Source organism: Columba livia, chromosome 13 (genome assembly GCF_036013475.1).
Source record: "Columba livia isolate bColLiv1 breed racing homer chromosome 13, bColLiv1.pat.W.v2, whole genome shotgun sequence".
NCBI classification, from domain to species: Eukaryota; Metazoa; Chordata; class Aves; order Columbiformes; family Columbidae; genus Columba; species Columba livia.
Window position 1 is genome coordinate 5210764 of NC_088614.1, and position 20991 is coordinate 5231754.

A 20991-nucleotide genomic window follows, 5' to 3' on the forward strand; every position below is an offset into this window, starting at 1 on the left:
CAACACTGCAACATTGCCAGTTCCCAGAGTGCTCAAGCACGGACAAGATCATCTCTGCAGACAAAACATGCAGGGATGGCAAAAACCTGCGAGGCTGGAGCTGCCCAGCACAGCGAGGCCAGGGCAGGCAGCCAGCCCGTCCCCTCCGGCTCAGCCCGTCCCCGCTTGTGCTCTGCGCAGCCACTCACCGTCATGATGAGCTTCTCGACGCAGTCGGGCGACACGCTGTGCAGGTGGGTGAGGTGCAGCTGCAGATGGATCTTGTTGTTGAGCATGTCCTGGCAGAGCGGGCAGCGCAGCATGGGCTGCACCGAGTGCTGGGTCATGGCGTGCACCCGCAGCCGGTTCACGTCTGTGTTACTGTACTTGCAATATGGACACTGGTACATCTGCAGAGCAAGACAAATGAATCACACAATTGTTACAGCTGCTGCTTTCCATTTTCCTTACAGCTAGACTTTAATAATTCGATGCCTTCTCCTACCACCAGTTATCACCTTTCATCCTCCTTCTCCTATTTTATTCTTTGCTTTTGGCACATATGAAACAAATTACCTGCTTGTAGATGCACAAAAAACTGGGTTCTTCTTCCTTACCTGCTCTGATTTGGTCTCCTCTGAAGTTTTTGACCATTTAAAGGAGAGAGGCGACTCAGAGCTGCTGGGAAATGATATTCGTTTAGAGGATGCTGGAGGCTCTGTCAGCTCCTTCTCTGCCTGGCTGGCTGGTGCTGCAACAAAAAGAGATTTATATCAGGACATCCTCAAAGAGGCTTAAGTTGGACAAAGAGAGTTCCATTTACTCTGTTGCTGTTTCTTGAAACACATACCAAGGAGTTGGAGGATGATGAGTGTGGACTAACTTGTGTCCTACAAAGCACGCCTGGCCAAAAAAAGTTAATTGCTGATTATCTTCCCTAGTAAGGGAATGGTGTCATTTACAGAAGCAGAGAAACCTCAGCTATTTCTGTGGGCTGCTTACAACCTGTTGGGTGCAGGAGAGTGTCGTCCCGTGTCTGGGTCAGACACAAACGCGTGGCGAGATGTGCAGGCCCATGCGTCACCCCCATGAGCAGCCGTGCTGACTTGATGAAGGAGAACTCACGCTCCTGGACACCAGGACGTTTTGCACGCCAACACTCTGCAATACGTTTGCTTTGCAGGTGCTGGAGGCCGTGGCCACCAACCCAGGCAATCTGTGCCCCACGGCACAGCAGCACGGCACACGCTGCCGGGATGGCACGGCCGGGACGCCACGGCCAGCCCGGGCCCCTTGGAAGGAGCAGCTGAGGGCACTTCCTGGCAAGTGCTGCCACCAGAGCTGCGCCGGCCAAGCGGGACCAGCCACAGCCAGGGCTGGCATGGGACACGGACCATCCCACAGCAGGCTGAGGACTGGATTGCAGCAAAACAGAAAAAGGCCAATGAGCCAAGAAGTCAACAGCAAAACACTGCGAGCCACGGCACTCTGAGAAGCACGCCCCTGACCTTTCCCCCTCCCCCGAACCCCGGCAGCCTGCAGTACATAAATTTGTGGGACATCTATTATTTAAAAACTGTAAGGACAAGTATATTATACACAGCCCCCGTCTCCTCCTCCCCGAACACACATTCATAACAGTACTTTAATCTGTCTCGAATCGACTTCAAACCCATTTCGCCCTTAATGGGAGTTATTCATTTTCACTTGAAAGGTAATATATGACAGCTGGATATTTAATATGATGGATCGGCTGCCGATTAACAAGGCGCTGTAACGCTCTTAGACCAGTCCCCCCATACTCTTCCCCTTGTCTCTTATTCTCTTTGTGAACCCACTGGTATCTGCTCTTTGCTTCAGAAGATGTCGTCAGAGTAAGATGCAGGTGAAGTGTTTCATTCTCAAAGAACCTTCCACTCACCACCACGAGCCGTGTTCCAGAGGGTACCACATCGCAGCACAACACAGTCCATTTCTAACGCCTTCCCTGCCAGACCCACCTCTAGAGAGGTTCAGCTCAACAGAGGCAAAAATACTTCCAGGAGAGGGAAAACAGGTATTGCAAACATGACAAAGCTGCCAGAGGAAGGCAGGGATCAGAAGAGCTCTGGTGCTAGGACATTTCTCCAAACCTGGCGTTTCATTGTGTAAAATAAGTCTGCGGTGCCTGGGCTGACCTGGGACATATCTCCTGTGCAGAGCAATGGGCTGATCGCGGCGGAACCTGAGGCTGTCCTGGGGTCAGAACTGCAAAGTCATTACGGTGTCTGCAAGACCAAAGCCACCCTCCCTTAGGTCTTACTAATGAAAGGTGCTTGAAGCAGTGCTGCCCCGGACCTGCCTGTGCGGCTACTCTGGCAAGGACAGTGTTCCTGCCTCCCACCCAGGGCCTGGGTGGCACAGACCAGGGTCAAGAGCCAGTGCCATGGCAGGGGGGCCACTGGGCCCTGCCTGAGCCCGGTGTGACCCAAGTGGCCCTGATGTGAGCTGATCACTGCTGACATCGTCCACTCCTCAGCACAGCCTTGGATGCCAAAGCGTCAGCCCTGATGGGCAGTCAGGTGTTGGGGCCGGTGTCGGCAGAGCCGTTCCACCAGAACAGCCGTGCCAGCCCCACTCCAGCCCTGGTGTCCCTGCCGGAAGTGGGACCGGCGCTGGCACCATGGGGCAGCCCCCGGCCCACCCTGTGCCACCACTCCACCGTGCACTGGCACCTCACCAGTGTTCTCAGACACGGCGACTGAATCCACCTCAGCTGCCAGGCAGCCCATAGCTGCTAATGCCAGCCGTAACCTCTGCAGTCACAAGAGGGTATTTCCTTATTTCTTTCCTACTGGGAAGCTGCCTTCTTAGAATTAGGGAAAAGTAAAGGGTAATTAAAATTGACTTTTACTTACCACCTCCAAAGCACCCAATATTACTAAATGCACTTGACTCAACCCATAACTTCAATCCTTCAAAACCAGAATTATTAATGATTGTCCAGGCTCCAGAATAACCAGTTTGTTGCAGAGTTCCGAAAAACGCATACTGAATATTTGTTTTAAGTACTAGCTTTTGAGTTGACAGCTCGAGTGGGAATTTTAACACTGAGACCAAAGTTTATTGTTGATAAACAGCCAAACACACAAAGTGACACATTCAGTCCACATCACAGATCAGAGGAATTAAGAACTCTCTTCTGCCTGGAGAAATGAGGGCAGGCGGCTCGGCACTGCTGGCAGAGCTCCCCGAGCCCGCGGGGCCGACGGGACAAAACCTCCTTGTCCAAAAATGTCACAAGAGCCTCGGCCCTGAATGGGAGCTCGGCACCGGGGATGGTGAGCACAGGCCTGCGCACTAACCATGGGCAAGACTGCACTAGAGGTACAGGCGTCACAGAAAAGAAAAAGGCATCTGTGTCTAAAGTATGATGTACAACTATCTATCAATTGGTATTTTTATTGTTTGACTCTTTAAATGGATTTAGTTCAGATTTGCTGACCTTAGAGAAAAATCTGTTTCTCAGCAAGTGTAACCAAAAGTCGGGCGCAGCAGGACGGAGCTGTGCAGACCGGCTGCCCCGCCGCAGCGCTTCTCACACACCGACTTGTCTTGGCAGCTTCTGCTTTTCAGAGGAGGAGCAGAAATCCTCCCAAGTGGTATTTCAGAGGTGAGATAGGAAAATTCCTTGAAGTGGGGATCCTTTCTCTTGCTGGGTTCTCAGGAAAAACTGGCAAAGGTCCCCAAAGCCGTCTGCTCCCTGTCCTAGTGGGAAGGGAACCGCCACCCCCTCCCAGCCATCGGATTCTTTTAGCTGAAGTACCACTGACAGCCCCTTCATCTAAACTTCCATCTCCCAACCCACCAACATAATGGAGAAGCCAATTAAATGATTATTAATTCATGCTGCTTTCCGTAAGCCAGAGGTTCTCAACTCCCTGCATTCCGTAAACCAGCTTGCCACTTGCCCTAGAAATTTACAGTGGGGTTTCTGCCATTGCCATTGATTTAAGAGCCAGTGCCCTCCCTGCCCCCAGCCTACTGGAAAAAATCCCTTCCGGCTCAGTCCAGCAGCTGGCCTGGGAAAAAGTTTTCAGCGGGACTAGGGAACCGTGTTTTCACTGCCCGATGGAAAGTAAAATTCCATATTTGGTGGTGCCTCCCTCCTCACATCTTCCCTGGTGTTTTCCTGGAGCAGTTACTCAGCATCACGAGCGCTGGGACCCGCTGGGCCCTGCCGTGCCCGCACAGCCCGCGGTGAGGAATGCCCCTGCAGCCGGCACCCCGCATGGAGCAGCCGCTTTCCTCCCGAAATCCCGCCGCTGGGCAGACTGTTTCACCTGTTCCCACGCTCGTGCAGCCTCACCCGCGGTGACGGGCGAGGCCAAGCCCCGTGGCCCAGGCTCCCTGTGCAGCTCCATTAAAGCTGTGCAGGAGCCCAGAATCATGGCGCACAAAGCTTCAGTCTCAGCCTCTCCGGCAGACTGGTGCAAGTTCTATTAATAAGGCAAGAATAACTCTGGGGAGGTGACTCCACCGAGGAACTGCGGTGACATAGCACTGACTGGAGCTCCCGAAGGGCCGCGGGTGCACGGCACTGCCCAGCATGGCCACGTTCCCTGTCTGACCACGCAGGGTCTGATGTTTCCTTCCGAAACACTCTGTTTACATTCCTTATTCCCTGAAGGTACCATTCGTTCTAATAAGATGTTGTAGCCATACTAACAGGCCTGTATATTGCCTGTTGCTCTACAGTATTTTTTCAGCTCTGTATTTGATAAATAACGTGATCACATGATAGGCAGGAGTAAATACACAGAGATCTGCAAGCATGCTTTTCTACCCAGACCTTTATTGCTGCCTTTCAGAAATGTGGCCCTGAAAATGGTCAAATAATTTGTTTTTCTAATGCTGTGTCATACCTTCCAGCCTGCAGTGAGTATGAACAACTGAATTACTATTAAATATTCATATTACGGTACACAGAAGCTCCAGCCGCCACCAGACTTTTCTGCCACACTGTGTCCAAACACAGAGCACCCAGAAATGTGAAATGCTGGGCAGCACAAGGGACAACTGGAAGCAGAGATCTTCTTGCCATCACAAGCACGACAGATCGACCCACATCCCTGCAGACCCCAACACACACGCTGGGCACCACGCTGCTCCCAGCACGAGGCTCCAACACAGTGCTGCCATCCCAGAGCCCTGTGCTGAGGGACAGAAAATGGCCTGTGCAGGCTGGACAGAAGGTCCCGGAGCAATGGCACAAAGCCACGGAGCAATCCCAAAATTCATGAGAATCCCGGCTCCGACTCGGGGAGCAAAAGAGCTGGTGAGCACTGTGGCCGCTGGTGGCTCTGCCACGCTGGGTCTGGTGCTCAGACACATCCGTGGCAGCGGCTGCCTCAGACACTGACTTTGGCACACGACTAGTGAAACACTCCAGCAAATGCACCTGAAAGAAAAGTCCTGGGTGGCTACCCTGCCTCTTGGCCGCTCAGAGAATCGCACAGGACACAAGGAAAGGCAGGGCAGGGAGAAAATCACCCCATCCCATGGGCCCACTTTCACAAAGTGATACCTAAAGCTCTGCACCTTCTCTTCCAGCAACGGTGTCTACAGTTATACCTTTAGAACCACAGGAAATCTTGGGGGTTTTTAATTACTAAGTGGCTAAAAGGAAATAAGCAATAATATTTTACATTTACTTATTTAATATGGTTCCTGAGTCAACTATCAATATGTGTGAATATTGCTGTTCAATTCAATTGAATAAGTATTTCAACTAACCTACCATGAGAGTCCATAACAACTGATTTATTAAAATCAACGTGTTAAGACTGGGAGATGGTCTAAACAATTATGCTAACTCCTTAAGACCAGCAAGAAGGGCTGGTAGTAGCCATGAGAAGCCATAGTTCACCAGGTATAAACAGGAAAAGAAAGTTGAAAAAGAGTCACAAAGCCGCCCAGGCTGACTGCGAGGGAGCACCAGAGACTGGTGCAGGTGGCTGGAGCAGAGGGGCAGGACAGGGGACCCAGCAGAGGGTGACGGGGATGCTCTGCGGTCGGGCGGTGCCCACGGAGGATCTGCGGAGGATCCTCCGCCTGCCCCGAGAAGGGTGATGGGCCCTGGGGTCCCCCAGCCGCTGCTGGGCCCCAGCCTCCCCGCTGCCTGGCACAGCGTGTGCCTGCGGGGAGCCGGCCGGCCGGCACTGCGGCCACTGCCCGGAGCCTTCGGTGCTTTGTGAAACCTGGGGGAAAAGGCGCAATCCCCGTGTGCTGCCAGCCCTCCGCTGGGTTTCCTTCACCAGGAGCCAGTGCCCATCGCTCCCAGCGCCCATCGCTCCAGCGCCCTCGCTCTGCTCCACAGACTCTCCCCCTCATTAAGTGCTCAACAAACGCCATATACTAAAAAATCAGAAAAAAGCGGCAGCGGGGGAGGGGCAGTAATAGATTTCCGTCAGGATGTGCCTGACCTGTTTTTTTCAATTTCAGTAATTAGAAAGGCAGTGGGCCTGTAGGAATTATTCATAAACTGCAGGAGCTGTGCAGTATACATTTATGTTAAACATGTCAAATCCGATTGAAATCATGCCTGCCAGCACCATACTCCATAAACACACTTTTCTGCAACAATTTCCCAGCTCTCGGCAGCCCATTAATACCTCCTTTAATAGCAATCTACCACGGATTCGAATCAGGGACGCTCCATTGCACTAATTGCTCTGTGTTAGGTGAGCATCATGGATTAAAAAAAAAAAAATCATTAAAAAAAATAAAAGCCCTTCAGGCTAGTCCTCTAGAAATATTTCATTTTAATCTATATTTTAAGCAGAGTTTGTTTCTTGTTTTTGTGGAAAAACCCCTGATATTCTACATCTATACAGCTGACAGTGCATTAAGAAAGTCTCTCATAGCTGGGTCACTGCGGATGAAGTGCTTCTCTCTAGCCAGAAAACATACATAAGCCCCACCTCAAATCTCAAAAGTCTTGTACTGATCTACCCTGGTCTGATTCAGGCTTTCGCTGAAACCACTGTGTTGAATATTAATCATTTACATCCTGCCTTAAAAATGGAGTCGGGAATAGCCACGATTTCTTTCCTCCTTGCTGGTTTGCCTGTGATAAATCTCAGATTGGTCACGATGAGATAATTTCTAAAGCTGAGCCATCAGGTGAGGAGCATCTCCCTGCCTGGCACACTCCTTAAATCAGATGGAGTTCTGCACATGTATATTGTAATGGAAGCATTACCTAAAGAATGCTTCTGCTTAAGAGTATTCTGCTTTAAAATAAATAAATAACTGAAATGATAAATTTACATTGCGGCTGAGACGTTTTTGCAAACGTACAGAGGGTTTTTCTTTTCTGCGTGAACACTGACACGGGACCGCGGTGCCGCCACAAGCCCTGACCCACATGGGGTCTGCGAGGACGGAGCTCGTGAGACACAGCCCATGCCTGTTAGAGATCTCACAGGTCTTTAAGAAAGCAGAAGAAATAATCACCCAGTGCGCAGTTAAGACACTGAGGCACAAAAGGTGAGTAAATTGCTAAGGAACATAATGATCAAATTGCAGCAGAAACTGAACAGAAAACAGGTCTATCAGCCCCCACTGCAACACACTATTTATTGGCTCTGGGCCTGCACTTCCATCTCCCCCCACACAGACCTGCGGGTCCCAGCAGCACCTCAGTGTCCCCAGAGCGGGATCCGCTCTGCCCGCTTCACCCGACACAGCTCGGCTCATCCTCTCCGCACATCTCTGAGGAACCTTCCGGAAAATCTACTTCAGTGCTTCACAACCTTTACCAGGAGAATATATATTTTTTTAATTTATTATCTAACCTCAATCTTTCTCCCTTCAATATAAGCCTATTTCTTCTTGTTGTCTATATCCTGAACATGGAGAACAAATTATTTCCTTCCTTTCAGAAGCATTTTATGCACAAGACAACCTATCTTGTTCTCCCCTTTGGTCTTCTCTTTTTGGGTCAAACAAGCCTGTTTGCTCCATTTTCCCCTCACAGCTGATGCTATGCAGACCATCCTCTCTCTGGGTCATTCCTGCTGTTTGGTCTTTCTGAAATTGCTTCTCAATCTTGATGCCCCAAGAAATGGACACAATCTTCCAGAGGAAGCTTTCCAGTGCTGAAGAAATGCATCCATTCCACAATATTTTCACCTACACCATCATGTTTGAACTTCATTTCGAGACTGTCCTGAAAAGCAGCGTCAAGAATCTTCCTAAGACGAAGATGCAAGATACTGACTGCAAACAAGGCCTTCTTCACACGGAAGGAAATTGGGTCGTGTTGACATGATTTGTTCTTGACAAATCCGTGTCGACTGTTACTCATCTCATTATCTTCCCGTCAGTACTTACAAACGGTTGGTCAATTCCCAGGAAAATCTGGGGCAAACGGAGCTGCCAGGTGTGCGGTTCCCCAGCCACTCCTGCAGCCTGAGACAAGCACCACGCCGGTCCCCTCGGCGTGCTGCCCCCGTTTGCTGTACGTTCACAAGAGCTGACGGGTCCAAGGATGCTGCTGCCACCTTCTCAGAACACCCAGGTACGGAACAGCGGGTCACTGGTGTGAAAACATTTAGCAAACATAAGGTCTTTGCAGGCAACTCTCCCCACGGCTGAGATTAAAACTGTATTGAGGTGAAAGACCACGTTTCATCCTTTTGAAGACCGTGTGAGCTGGAACATCTCTTTGGCTGTGTCTCACTAAGAGGCCACCATAAACCGGGCAGGAGGTGGCTTCTGGCAGAAGGGTCTCTGTGCAGAAAGAGACGGGAAATCCGAACTGCTCTGTCCTGGCCAAGGGAACTGAGTTCTACTCCCAGTGCCTCCACTTCCGCACCTGCGCAGAAGCGGCAGCACGTGCCGAGGAGGGGAACAGCCCTCTCTAGAGGAGGACAATCTCGCAGTTTTCTCTGTTCAAAGGCAAGGAATATTTAAAAGATTCCTCGCACTTACCTCTGCAAGACAGCAACTATCTTCTGGGAAAGACAGAGGAACCTAATACCTTCATAATTAATCCACCTAAGGATTTTGCAAAGAGACACCATTCAGAGTCCACTGCAACAACCTAAGTATTGTTGTGCATCTGCAGTTTCCATTTCAGGATGTCATGGCTTCATCAAAAAGCGAGCAGTTAACTGAGCTCAGGATCTGCCTCTCTTCATCAAAATCTTGCTGTCAGAGCCAGGACCGTGATGGAAAAGCAGACTAATAGTCTCTCAAGTGTTAACAACACAGAGTGGGTTTCACGATATGCTTAATCCACCTGAAGTGCTGGCGGCTGCCCGGAGGGGCAGCCCCTTCCCCCTGCTCCTCACCCAGCGGCCGTCCCGCCCCAGCCGGGTCCAGTGCCCGAGCACAGGGAGCTCTGACCCACCACCCCTGCCCAGGGGATGTCACTGACCTGGCTCAAACCGCACGAGTGTGTCACGAAGCTGCACCCAAAGGCTTCAGAGGACAACACGTCACGTTGACAGTGCTGTGGTGCGGTTGTTGAAGGGAAAAGTTCTGCACACCACTGCTCTTCCCACTTTCCTGGTTTTAAACAAAAAGAGGGACCAAAACCCACCTGTCCATTTACTCTGGTCCTTGTCCCCTCCACTCTCTTGCTCCTTAGCAGGCTCTTCAGCATCGCCAGCTGTTTCATTGGGCCCTTCCACATCTTCAACGGATTCTTCTGAAACAAGAGAAGCAGAAAGTGTAATGTAAAAATGGAAGTCAAAACAGAAGAGCAAGTAACTGCCATTGGACAAGAGCGACTGCCAGCACTGAAGCACAAGAGCCGAGTGGCCATTTCCAGCATCACCCACGCTCTCCCCACACCACCTGCTAGCTGGGCAAGAGAGAAACGGCAGAGGAAAAATGGGAGGGATGAAGAATCTCACCTACTCCTACCACTTATAGGTACTGTTGTCCCCTGTGGTGTAACAAACAGCAAACCAGTTCCCTGGTATAAGAAGTTTCTACCCAATCACACCATGGATTAGAGAAGTGCCAGGGACTGACGGGAGCCTCCAGCACCTTCAGCCTTCCTCCTCATCCCCATCTCAAGGTCTTTAGACCGAACAGCACTGCAGAGCACCAACCCTGGTCACCGAGATCCCTAATTCACTGCAGAAATGCCCCCACTCACTGCTGCTCAGACAACACAAGAAGCAGCGCTGCCGCCTGCGGCCACAGACCCAACACGAGGCCTGGGGGCTCATTTCCACTCCAGCCAGGGGAAGAGTTTGAACACAGGCAGGATCATACAGGTGCAAAAGCATGAAGGAGAAAAAATACTCGGTGAAGCGAAGCGCTGAAAGCTCAGAACAGAACACAAAGTGCCGCTGCCATGGCTGTCAGCCAGAGCCCCGGCGTGCCGAGGCGGTGGCACCGAGCGTGTCGACACGGCACAGCTCCGCTCTGCGCACAGGCACCCGCGCCAGCGGGACACCGCGCCACAGCAGCTGCGTTACCATCTAATACCTCGGGTATGTATGTCTAGTGCTTGCAGTTTGACAGCAACCACATAATTGGCAGGGGCTACATCAACACTGGGAAGAAAGGGTTCTCTTAAGCCATTATATCCTCTTTTAGGCAGGACAGTTCATAATTTTAACTCGCATTATCTGGTCATGGTAAATCCTATGCTATCCTGAGGTTTCATCTGAACTACCTGACCAGTTAGAGCACCACCTTCCATCCTCCCCCTAACAAAGACAGGGCTAGAAATCAGGATTAAAAATATATATTAGGAGGCTGCAGATACTCAGCAGTGCCCTTGGCGAATGTGACAGCTTAAATCAGGGAGGGACTTGTAAAAGCATCCAGCGATCAGCACTGATATTAAGTGGAAGCACTGTGATTTACACTCTACCCCTGTTTTACTCTGTTAAAAGCTGGAAACTCTTAGGAGCTGCAGGGATCCCAGTGGTGTTTGCCAGGCAAAGCAGGACCCCCGGGTAAGAGGTGCGCTGGGTGCCATCGCCGGGCAAAGCACCTAACACGTCAGAACATACAAACTGGTGATGCAAGGGCAAGGTGTGCAGTCTGCCTGTGAGACAAGTGGCCGAGTTTGCTGGAGGGAAGGGCTTGGAACTCAGCAGCTGGCTTCATGTTTCAGAACTTAAAATTCCAGTTTTTTTCCACTCTGGGGACAAAACCAACAAATGGCCCCCTCAACCCAACCCAACCACCTTGCTGTCTTCAAACTGCTGCCATGCAGGGTGAGACAGTGTCTCTTCAACTGAGGCAGTGGCACAGAAAGCAGCTTTTGGCTGGTTTTATTAAAAACCTTCATTACAGGGGTTCTATTATTTATTCAAATCCTCACTTTAACCTCTCTCTGGACACCCAGCTTTTCTCTGCCGGTTCCAGTGCTCCCTTGGGGCCAGTGCCCTGCCTGCTGCAGACAGATGTGTGGACAGAGGTGGGTGGGAGCCACCGTCCCACGGCCCCGTTGCCCCCCTGGCCCCCGTTGCCCCCTCCACCGCATTGCCCCCATGGCCCCAGCGCCCCGCTGCCCCCACCCGAACAAAGGGCCCAGCGCGGCCGCACTCCCGGCTGCCGCCCGGAGGTGTCAGCACCGGCCTGGAGCAGGAGGCGCAGGGCGGCCGGCTGCTGCTCAGACACTGTCTGGGCTCTAACCTGAGCATGTGGAAATAATACACGTTTTCAAGTGCACTGTCTGGTTCGAGGGGAATAAAATAGGACATTCATAAGCAGTTACACCATCTGTCTTTATACCATCATCATCATCAACAAGGGAAAAAATAGCTCTTTAAAATGGATGAAAGCCCAGGCTGACAGTAACCGGAAAAATGTGAGCTATGAATACCAATAATGGCAGAAAATGATTAAAAAACAAGGCTACAAATGGCAAATCCTCCTTCCCCGCTGGGCCTGCAGCCCCTGTGCCGGTCCCACAGCTCCAGCCGAGCCCCCGCGGACCCTTGCACCCCTGAGCCCGACCCGCAGCGGCCCCGGCGAGACCAGAGCTGCCTCCCGCACACACCTCGGGAGCACAGCGGCCTCTACACCTCCTCCCCCTCCCGCCTGAGCTCATATTTTCTGAAGTGTTTGGTTTCTTCAAAGCAGGATGGAAGGGAGAAGAGCACCAGACACATCTGCCCACAGAGGCTGTGCTCCGCTGGGAAGGGCCCTAGTGCTGCTCTTGGCTCCTCGCTCCCGGAGCCTGTGCCGAGGACAATCCTGCTCCTCAACCAGCACCTGGGGAGCTCCCTGCACCAGGGACCCAAGGACACCCCAGGGACACACTGGGGACACCCTGGGACTCAGCGCCTGGTGAGGAGCCTCAGGGAAGCGCTCACTCCCGGCTGCCTCAGGATCCCATTGCCGCAGCCTCCTGCTGCAGCCCTGCTCACCATGCTCAGCCTGGCCTGTCTTGCAGCTGCAGCGTTTCGGCTGAGCCCGGGACAGTGGGGAGAGCGTCCTCACTGCGCTACTCCTCGGCTGGCCATGTGCACCGCAGAGAGCTGCGAACCGCTGAGAACCAGCGCCAACAGACCGCATACAGGGCACCACGGGTGATCCCACCAGCTACCAACAGCGAGATCCTCCAGCATGGGAAACACAGTGTAGCAAAGGTGCTGTTCCCCAAACACATGCACCCCCGCTCTGGTGACAGCGCTGCAGCTGCTGAGGCGTTCCTGAGATGCGATGGCAGCAAACACACACACACCAATGGCACCCACCGTCCATCCTCCTGTGCTCCCCTGGGACACCCCTCTGAGAGGACAGGGCCAGCAGCATAGCTGGGAGGGAAAGGTCTGCTTTTCTCCTCAATCCACTGCACATGCAACAAGGAGCTCTGAGCTTCCATTTTAACTACCTGCAAATCCTGGTGTCACATTGCTCCCATGCTGTGTTTGAGCAGAGCTTACCACTGTCTTTTACCAGACATCTGAAGAGCCCCATATGACAGACCCGCAGCTGAGCATGAAGCCTCGTGACCACAGCTCCCAAAGGCTGCAGGAGGCCATGGTCAGCAGGATGTAGGGAATTTATCTCCAAACCATGACCATATTGTTACTGGTTGACCATACCTCCTTGAAGCTATACACACTATTGGGACTCACTCACGTAATTGTTTTCCTTAAGAAGACTGATAAAAACTCCACCAGTCGTTTTGTCATTAAAAAGGTACCCAGCTTAAGACCGTACATCCCTAAAGGTATCCGAGTCAGAGCTGGTATCCAGAGGGTGATAAGTCTCTGCAGTGTTTCGGCAGCATACTGGGGGGCTGACCAGGACTTGTGGGGAGCTCTGTAGAGAGATGCTTTGTGAGAGGGGATGGGGTTGACTCCTGACCTGGGAACCTTAACAAGGGGCTCTGGAATGGCAGCGATGCTGCTGCAGCCCATGCCCAGAAGATGCAGGTGCCAGACCGGTGCCTCTGGTTCCCAGAAACACCGGCATGTGGGGTTCAAGAAGGACAAGGCGGCTTCATGCTCTGTGGGAGCTTGCCAGGGTGGGTGCAAGAGTTCTTGCTTTGGGATTTGCATGGAGGGGATTGTGTCCCACTGAAATACAAACACAACCTGCCCATGGGTCCCCGTACCAGGCTGCCATCTGCAAGGCCATGATGCTTTATCGAGAAATTTTCTTAGATTTTCCAGCCACTGGGGTTCGGATCAACACCAAGAACGGGCACGTGTAGCTGCGGGGCACCTGGCATCCAAGAAGCCTGCTCTCCCACCGCACCAATCTGCCCATGCAAAATCTTAGAAAGAGTCTTTTCCTCCTTCATGAATAAATAATTTTAGACAGTGGCATTTCCTTTTAATTTAAAATTAAGCCATTCACTATGGTAGGGGGAAGAGAGGAAAACAGTCTGGAAAATCATGAGTATCTGACATCTGCAGATGTCAGAGAATCTCTGACTCAGGTACACTCTGAAAATGCAGCCGGGTCCCTGCACACCGTCACACACACACACTGCCCCTCTCAAAACCCACAAAGTCTGAGGGTAGAAGTCAGCAACCCCCAGCTGGATCCAGGCCAGCTTGAACAGTGCAAGACCTCCCAGCTCTCCTCTCAGCTGGATTTTCCTTAACAAACCCAGATCTTTATCCAAAGGGATAAGGGGCATTTCAGGGGTGGCGAAAATGTAGGGATGGGAGAGAAAGAGCGTGCGCTCGCCTCCCCACCCTCCGGCAGGCTCGAGAGCTGAGAAACATTAGCTGTCATGAACCACAATCAAATCAGGTTTGAAATATTTAGCAGTGGCTTGGAAAATGCGGTGGTGCAGCTCTGACAGGCGAGATGTGCAGACACCCATTTTCCATTATAATGGAAATATCAAGCCTGTTCTGAATATGTATAACCTAGAAAAATGTATTGATTTTTCATTTGGCATTAAAAAAAATGAAATACCCTGCAGCTGTCAAAAGCTTTTTGTTAAAAGCTCATCTTTCCTGGAATGAGGTTTACCAGAAACAAGTTTTAATTGTACACAGGGTCTCTCCTTTGAAACAAAAAGAATCCCTGATGCTCCCTTTTTTCAGGATAAGTAGCCAAAAAAGCCTATGGAACGACAGGATTGAGACCCGTCTGACTTGTGCAAGCTGACGCTGCCGGGAGGTGACAGCCCGGCGTGTGTGCAGCCAGCTGTGCGCTGCACATGCACCGACACGCGTGCCGCGCCGGCCCCGCGAGCTGCCGCGGGCCAGGTCACCCCGCAGGGCTGCCGCCCGGCCCGGCTGCTCGCACGGGTTCAAACGCCCGGTCCCAGCGCCCCGGCAGGAGACGTGCCGCGGTCCAGGTCCGCGGGGCAGCAGGAGGGCTCAGCCCGCTAGCTGTGCTGGGCCAGAGGGCACCGGCCACTGCTGCTCACCCTATGAGCGGCTTTGCCCAGCTGTCCCCAAAGTGCACCCCGCTGGGATGATGATGCTGGCTCAGAACGGGCGGCTCACAAATACACTCTGTGCTAGCACCTAACTGGATTATTTTACATAAACTTGTTTATTCCTTTCACTTTTCTAATAGGAAAAGCAAGACTCCAAGCAGTGAAAAGGATGCACCAGGCACAGGTTACGAGAGAAGCGCCATGGACTGCAGCCCTGATGCAAACACAGGTGGGTGAGTCCCATCATCTGACAAAAGGATGCAGAGAAACAGCAATAATGCCACATGTATCTTGGATTAACGACACTTATTTCCAAGATGGCCCTGTCTCAGAGTGTGGTTGGAGCGTATCTGTGCAGCTTTCATTGACAAAAAAGAAAACACTGACTACGAGCGTGCCCCCAGCTGATAAAGCCATCCCAGTTCCTATCTTCTCAAGGCAGGGAACGTTTATCTGGCTTTTGTGCAGTTAACTAGAGAGACAAGTATTCAGATAAATAAAACAATACATCCAACAGCAAAAGAACTATTTGTGAACTTTTAGCTTCTGTTCCTTTGCTTTCTTCTCCAAAGAAAAAATTCAGAATTTTTGGCCAGTTTCCCTGAACAGATCTGAAAATCCTACAACAGCTTCCACATCTCTGGTTATCTCCCAAACAAGCTTCTTGCTCAACAGAGATGGGATGACCCTCTGGCACACATTAGCACCTTTTTTTTTCTTAAATACGAATGCGGTGACTGATATGGTTATTATTTTTGCATTCGGTCACTTTTTGTGATTTCCCAGCTCCAGTTCTGGGCCTCCCATGGCTGAGCAGTGCTGGGCTGGGAGGCTGCTCAAATCCTGCAGCCTTTGGCTTCGGGCTTTGGGTAACGTAGCAGCACTAGGAAAGGGAACAATGCCATCAATACCAGACAATTTGAAGACAAGACAATTTCTGTCTTAAAAAAATAGAACCTAGTAGTGGTGAAACCTGCCACGGTCTGTTTTAAGGGAAGAGAAGAGCGGGACATGGAGCAGAAAGCTGAAGATGGTCCATGTGCGGTCACTGACATCAGCCTTACAGGTGCAAGAAGCCGGGAATCTGCTGCAAGGATCTGAGAGGGGCAGGAACAGCCTGGGAAAGGCCCTGACTGCTCAGAACCCTCCACCTCCACAGAACCCGGCAGCTCCGAGCTGCTCCTGCCTCCTGGTGCTGGCCCGGGCTGATACGGGACCGGCCCGCGCTGATCCGGGACTGATCCGGCACCGCAGCCGCGGGCAGTGTGTCGGTGGCTCTGACAGCGCCAGCTCCTTGTGCACCCCCAGGGCCCGGCCGCACCTTGGCTGTCAATGGACAGACCAGAGGACGCCGCATCTCGGCGCAAAGGGACAGAAGTGCAAGAACCCCCTCCCTGAGATGGCATCGACTTCTCCCTGACCCTGCAAACAAGGCTGTCCAGTCTTTCTGTAAATTGGGCTAAATTTTAAGTCAATGGAACCCAACAGGGATTTGCTCCCTTGAATTTCAGCAGAACTAGAAAGGTTGTTGTTATTTTCACACATGAAATGTAAAAAAAAGGCAAATTCCTTGAGCATGTTTGTAGTGAAGCGTGATGTGATTGTGTTGTCATTTATGGGAAATAATCGCAAGCCCATCTCTCCCTTTCCCCCCATTTTCCAGTCCAAATAACCATGAAAAATTACACTTCAATGTCAGGAGGACAACAAAGGAGGGGCTTTCTCCTGCGGCTTGACGGCTTTTCAGCCCCCCCTTCTCTGGACAAAAACTACCTTCAATTCTATTTCATTTTAAACATGATCTAACAAATGCATCTTGACAAGTTCCTTTCTGTTTTTTTGTTTTAAACAGTATTTTGCACAGTTTAACCTAGCTCTAAACCGGAATCAGCTGGAAAGGAGACTCATGCAAAAACACAAACATGCATCAACCAGCAAAACAAAAGAAAACCCATCTCCAGCTGCAGGTCTGCAGGGAGCGGACAGTGCGGACCCTGGCGTGCGGGGCTGGGAGACAACGGGGACCGGGGGTGGGAGGCTGGAGGAGCCGGGCTGGCAGAGGTGACAAGGCTGCGGGGGACGGGGAGCGTGGTGCCCAGCCCCAGTTTGGTGGATGAAGGGAGCAGCATCTCCTGCCCCCCTGCCCCCGGCTCCCCTGGTCTCACCCTCCACTCACCCGCCTCCCCGCAGACCCTGCCCATCCCTGGCTCAGTTTCCCTCTGCTACAAACACGAGTGAAGCTGCTGAGACAGAGAGCGGTGGGTTTTCGGAGCTGGTCACGAGCCGCGTTGACCTGGCACAGCACCGGGCCAGGCTCCAGGGACCCACTGCAACCACGCAGACACAAGCGCGTGCTTTCAGAAAGGCCAAGACACTTTGGGAACTTCACATCCCACCTTCTAGAACAGGAACCGCTGCCCCAAATCCACGGGGCCTCGGCTGGCAGTGCGAGCGGAGCGCGGTGCTCACATAAGAGCTGCTTTGTGCCGAGTACCAACAACCTCACTCCAGAGAAATTTCAGATTCATCAACAAAACCAGCACTAAAGCCAAGCTGAAGCTAAAGCTAACTTCGTCAGCTCTGGGAAAAGGTACATCTTGAGAATATTGTAACTGTAGCAAAAATGAGCTGAGCCTTAAGTGTTGGATACACATAGGAGTTCTCCCAACAACTTTAATCCTGCCCTGTAACATCATCATAAACCATTCTTAACTCAAACACTAAAATGTCCCTTTTCTCATTAGTTCTATTTTTTTTTAGATCTACTACTCCTGCTCAATTCTCAGTCTCCATGGTATCGCTCCAATGAAAAGTTAATTAATGTGTGGCCGACCCTCTTTCGCCCCCTCCCCAAGAATTTCCCAACCTCAGCATGTTTGGAGTTCTTTTAAGCTTAGCTAAAAACTTAGAAAAGCCATAATTATAGTGCTCCAGTTTTGGGACAATTAAAATATTCTTACGACACACTGTCCCACAAGGTCCAGGCCCAGGGGAGTGGTGAGGCTGACACAGCAGCAGGGCAGCTCGGCCAGTGCCCAGCGTGGTGGCAGCGGCGCGGGGCCTGTGCACGTCGGCGCTCCCTGGGCCTGGGAAGGTTTTTGTTATGAAGAACAGGAAAAAATGATTAATGGTTCTCAGCAAATGTCTTTAAGGACGGTTTGCACATGGAGTGAGTCCAAAGGGCTCTGAAGCGTGCGGTCTGGTCGGTGCATTCCCGACTAGATTGCAGTAATGTTGGCCGCGGTGTCGTGTCACTGGGCTCTTCCTGGAGCTTATTTCTAGAAACTAGCAATATATATGAACATGGGAAATCATGAATGCCCATAAATAACATGTATAACGAAAAATAAAAGAGGATCATCCTGGGGTGTGCTGCTGGCATGAGGCAGTGGGTGGTGGGAGTACAGGGGTCGGCAGGGCTGCTGGAACCACCCGTGTTCAAACAGGAGGGTCACCTCCTGCTGCCCAGGTGAGAAACGCAGCCATGCTGCAGGGGCCAGACACGCAGCTGGGGGTGGCAGCCTCTTAAATGGCCAAGGACATTTCTTCAGAGAGCCTCATGGGCTTCTCAGGGACTTCAAAGAGAAAAGTTGAGGATCATCTTCTGGAACCCCGAGAAGGCCAGAGCAGACAGACCCAGCAGGTCCAGACAGAGCTGGCACTGACTCCAGCCAGCTGAGGGGTTCTCGACACGGTGGTCACCAGACGTGTGCCACCTCCACAGGTTAACTGGACACAAAAACCAGCCTGCAAGGAAGCTGCAATACCAAAGCTTGGTGTGAATGGTCACGCTCTCAGCCCTCTGTGCAAGGACAGAGGCTGGGGCAGCGAGGCAGCCCCTCAAACACGGAGCTTTGTTCTCAGCCTGTGAGTCATCCCCTTCTCGCTGTGACCCTCCTCTGGCTCGGTGCAGTGTGGGCAGAGCTCTCTGACACCAAACACAACTTGGGTTGGTGCAAAAGAGGAGGCAGATGACACATGCAAACTTTTGTAGGCACAGCAAACACCTGCTGACCAGAACTGAACACAGAGACCCAGAAAACTCAGAGCTCTACAGCCCTGGAGCCGCCCACGAGGACATGCCTGATGAGCCCCGCGTCACCCACAGGCAGGGACGGCCACGCTTGAGGGCTGAGCAGCCCCTTCCTTGGGTTTGGGTTAGTGGCACTGGCAGAACGTCAGTAATTGCTTTCCCCTTGTACTAACAAGCTTTCAGCAGCTGAAGATTGCAGCTTCCTGGAGCCAACAGGCCCTTTTTCTCCACCTCTCTTGGCTTCAAGTAATTGAAAGCGACTGCAATCTCAGCCCCGGCTCTCCGGTGCTCAGCTGCACCGGGGAGGTCAGGGAATGTCAAGTGAAGCTTTTCCACTCACCTCCCACCGCCTGCGCGGCGCTGACGGCGGCCGCCTGCTCTGCAACCCAGAGGAACCGGCAAAATTACGGGGGCTGCTGCGAGCGAGGAGATGCAAACAGCTTCTCTGCGGCAGGCGGGAGCGCTCCCCACCACGTCTCTGCGCCACATCCGAGCTGCAGAGCCCTGCTGACCCCTGGACTTTTTTTTTCCTTTTAATTTAAAATGGGAGATGGGTATATTTTATAAGAAACTATATATTCATCCTTAATCTTTATTGAGCAAGAAAAAATGCTTTCCCCTATGATGCCCTTATCCCCTCTCATGCATTGGGGAAGGATCTTTCAGTTGCCATCCCAACTCAGATAAAGATGGAAGGTGCTGCTGCTGCTCTGAGTCCTGAGTAAAATGCAGGAACAGGCAGGAGCACGAAGCAGCTCCCAGGGAGACGCTGGAGGTGCCGCGGCGCACGGGCTGCCCGGGCTGCAGCCAGGCGGGTTGGTGGCACTGGCTGGTAACGGTTGGGCTGGCAGGCTTTCGGCCACCCTGTGACACCACCTGGTGCCCGCAGTCCCCGCACTCGCCTGCTCAGACACTAACGAGGGCACACTGGGAGCTCCGGGGATTCGAAACGCTCCTAAAACCCGGAGCAAGCGCAGGCACAGGTGGTGGCTCCAGCAGAGGCCTGTGATAAGAATTTATTTCTCTCAATTACAAGCGCTTGTCCCCAGTCTCAGTTCATCAGCGCGGCGCAGCCGAGTCAATGAAGGCCCCGTAACGCACTAATCAGATGCACAGCAACTTCCCGAGGCCCGGCTGCACGAGTGGCAACTGCGGGTCTGGCCCTGCCCACCCCCTGCTCCCCATCCATGGTGACACCGGGTCCACAGTGACACCGGGTCCACAGCCAAGTCTGACTCAGTTTCCCTGTGGGCTCCAAGGCGTCACCTCTTCTCCCCAGCCAGCACACGGGCTCGGAGCAGCAGACGGAGCTGCGCTCACCCACGCGCTGATCCCCACGGCCCACACACGTCCCTCTTTGACAGAGGGCTTCCTAAAGTGCTTCAGATATCTTCAGATGAAGTTTCTGGTGGTTTTTGTGGAGTTTGATCTGAAATATTTGTTCCTTTCAGCCCAAGACCGTTCTGAAATATCCTGTGCATGTCCCAAGTAGGTAGAGGGCCCTCAAAGCCCAAATATAGGACAAAAACATAAAAAAAAAAAATCACTGATGACATTTCTACTGGTGTCCTCAGAAAAATAAGATTCCTGCTTTTGGAAACCCCGTTTAAAGTAAGCGTAACAGGCTGTACAGCACAGCAGAGGAGGTGTGAAGGGGCAGAGGGGGACAAGCTGTGACCACCCCCCAGCCCCGTGTGCCCGGAGGCACTTGGCACTCGCTGTGGGACACCTCTGGGCTTCACTTGTTTGGTTTAAAATTAAAAAATAAACTAAAGCACTTCCTCTAGTTGCCCTTCCAAGGTGAACCATGGGAAAAGGCTGTTAATTCAGTGGTCCGACTCCAGCCAGGCACAAGTTGTCCCACCCTGGCACTGCTGAGGTGCCACCACCACTGTCACCGTCACCACCACAAAGCTGCTCCCAAACTGCCCAAGAACCTCTTGCAGAGCCGGAGTGGGGATGCTCTCCCACTGCAGCCTGCCCAAGAGCTCTATTGATCCAGCACACACTTGGTGCCTTCAAAGTTGTTTATGATCAATATGCAAATTGCCCATGGCATTGATCTGGTATTAATTTTCAATTAGGGAATCCACAAGGGGTCTCCCAGGGT

The 20991-nt window shown here is 52.1% G+C and overlaps 1 protein-coding gene across 1 annotated transcript in view; it reads right to left on the reverse strand.

Annotated features, from left to right (window-relative positions):
- ZFHX3 (zinc finger homeobox 3) overlaps window positions 1-20991 on the reverse strand; it is a 143324-nt gene that overhangs the window by 24042 nt on the left and 98291 nt on the right. Inside the window, 3 exon segments of the mRNA XM_065028232.1 lie at window positions 189-389; window positions 597-730; window positions 9569-9676. Of these exon segments, the coding sequence (XP_064884304.1) occupies window positions 189-389; window positions 597-730; window positions 9569-9676 (443 nt within the window).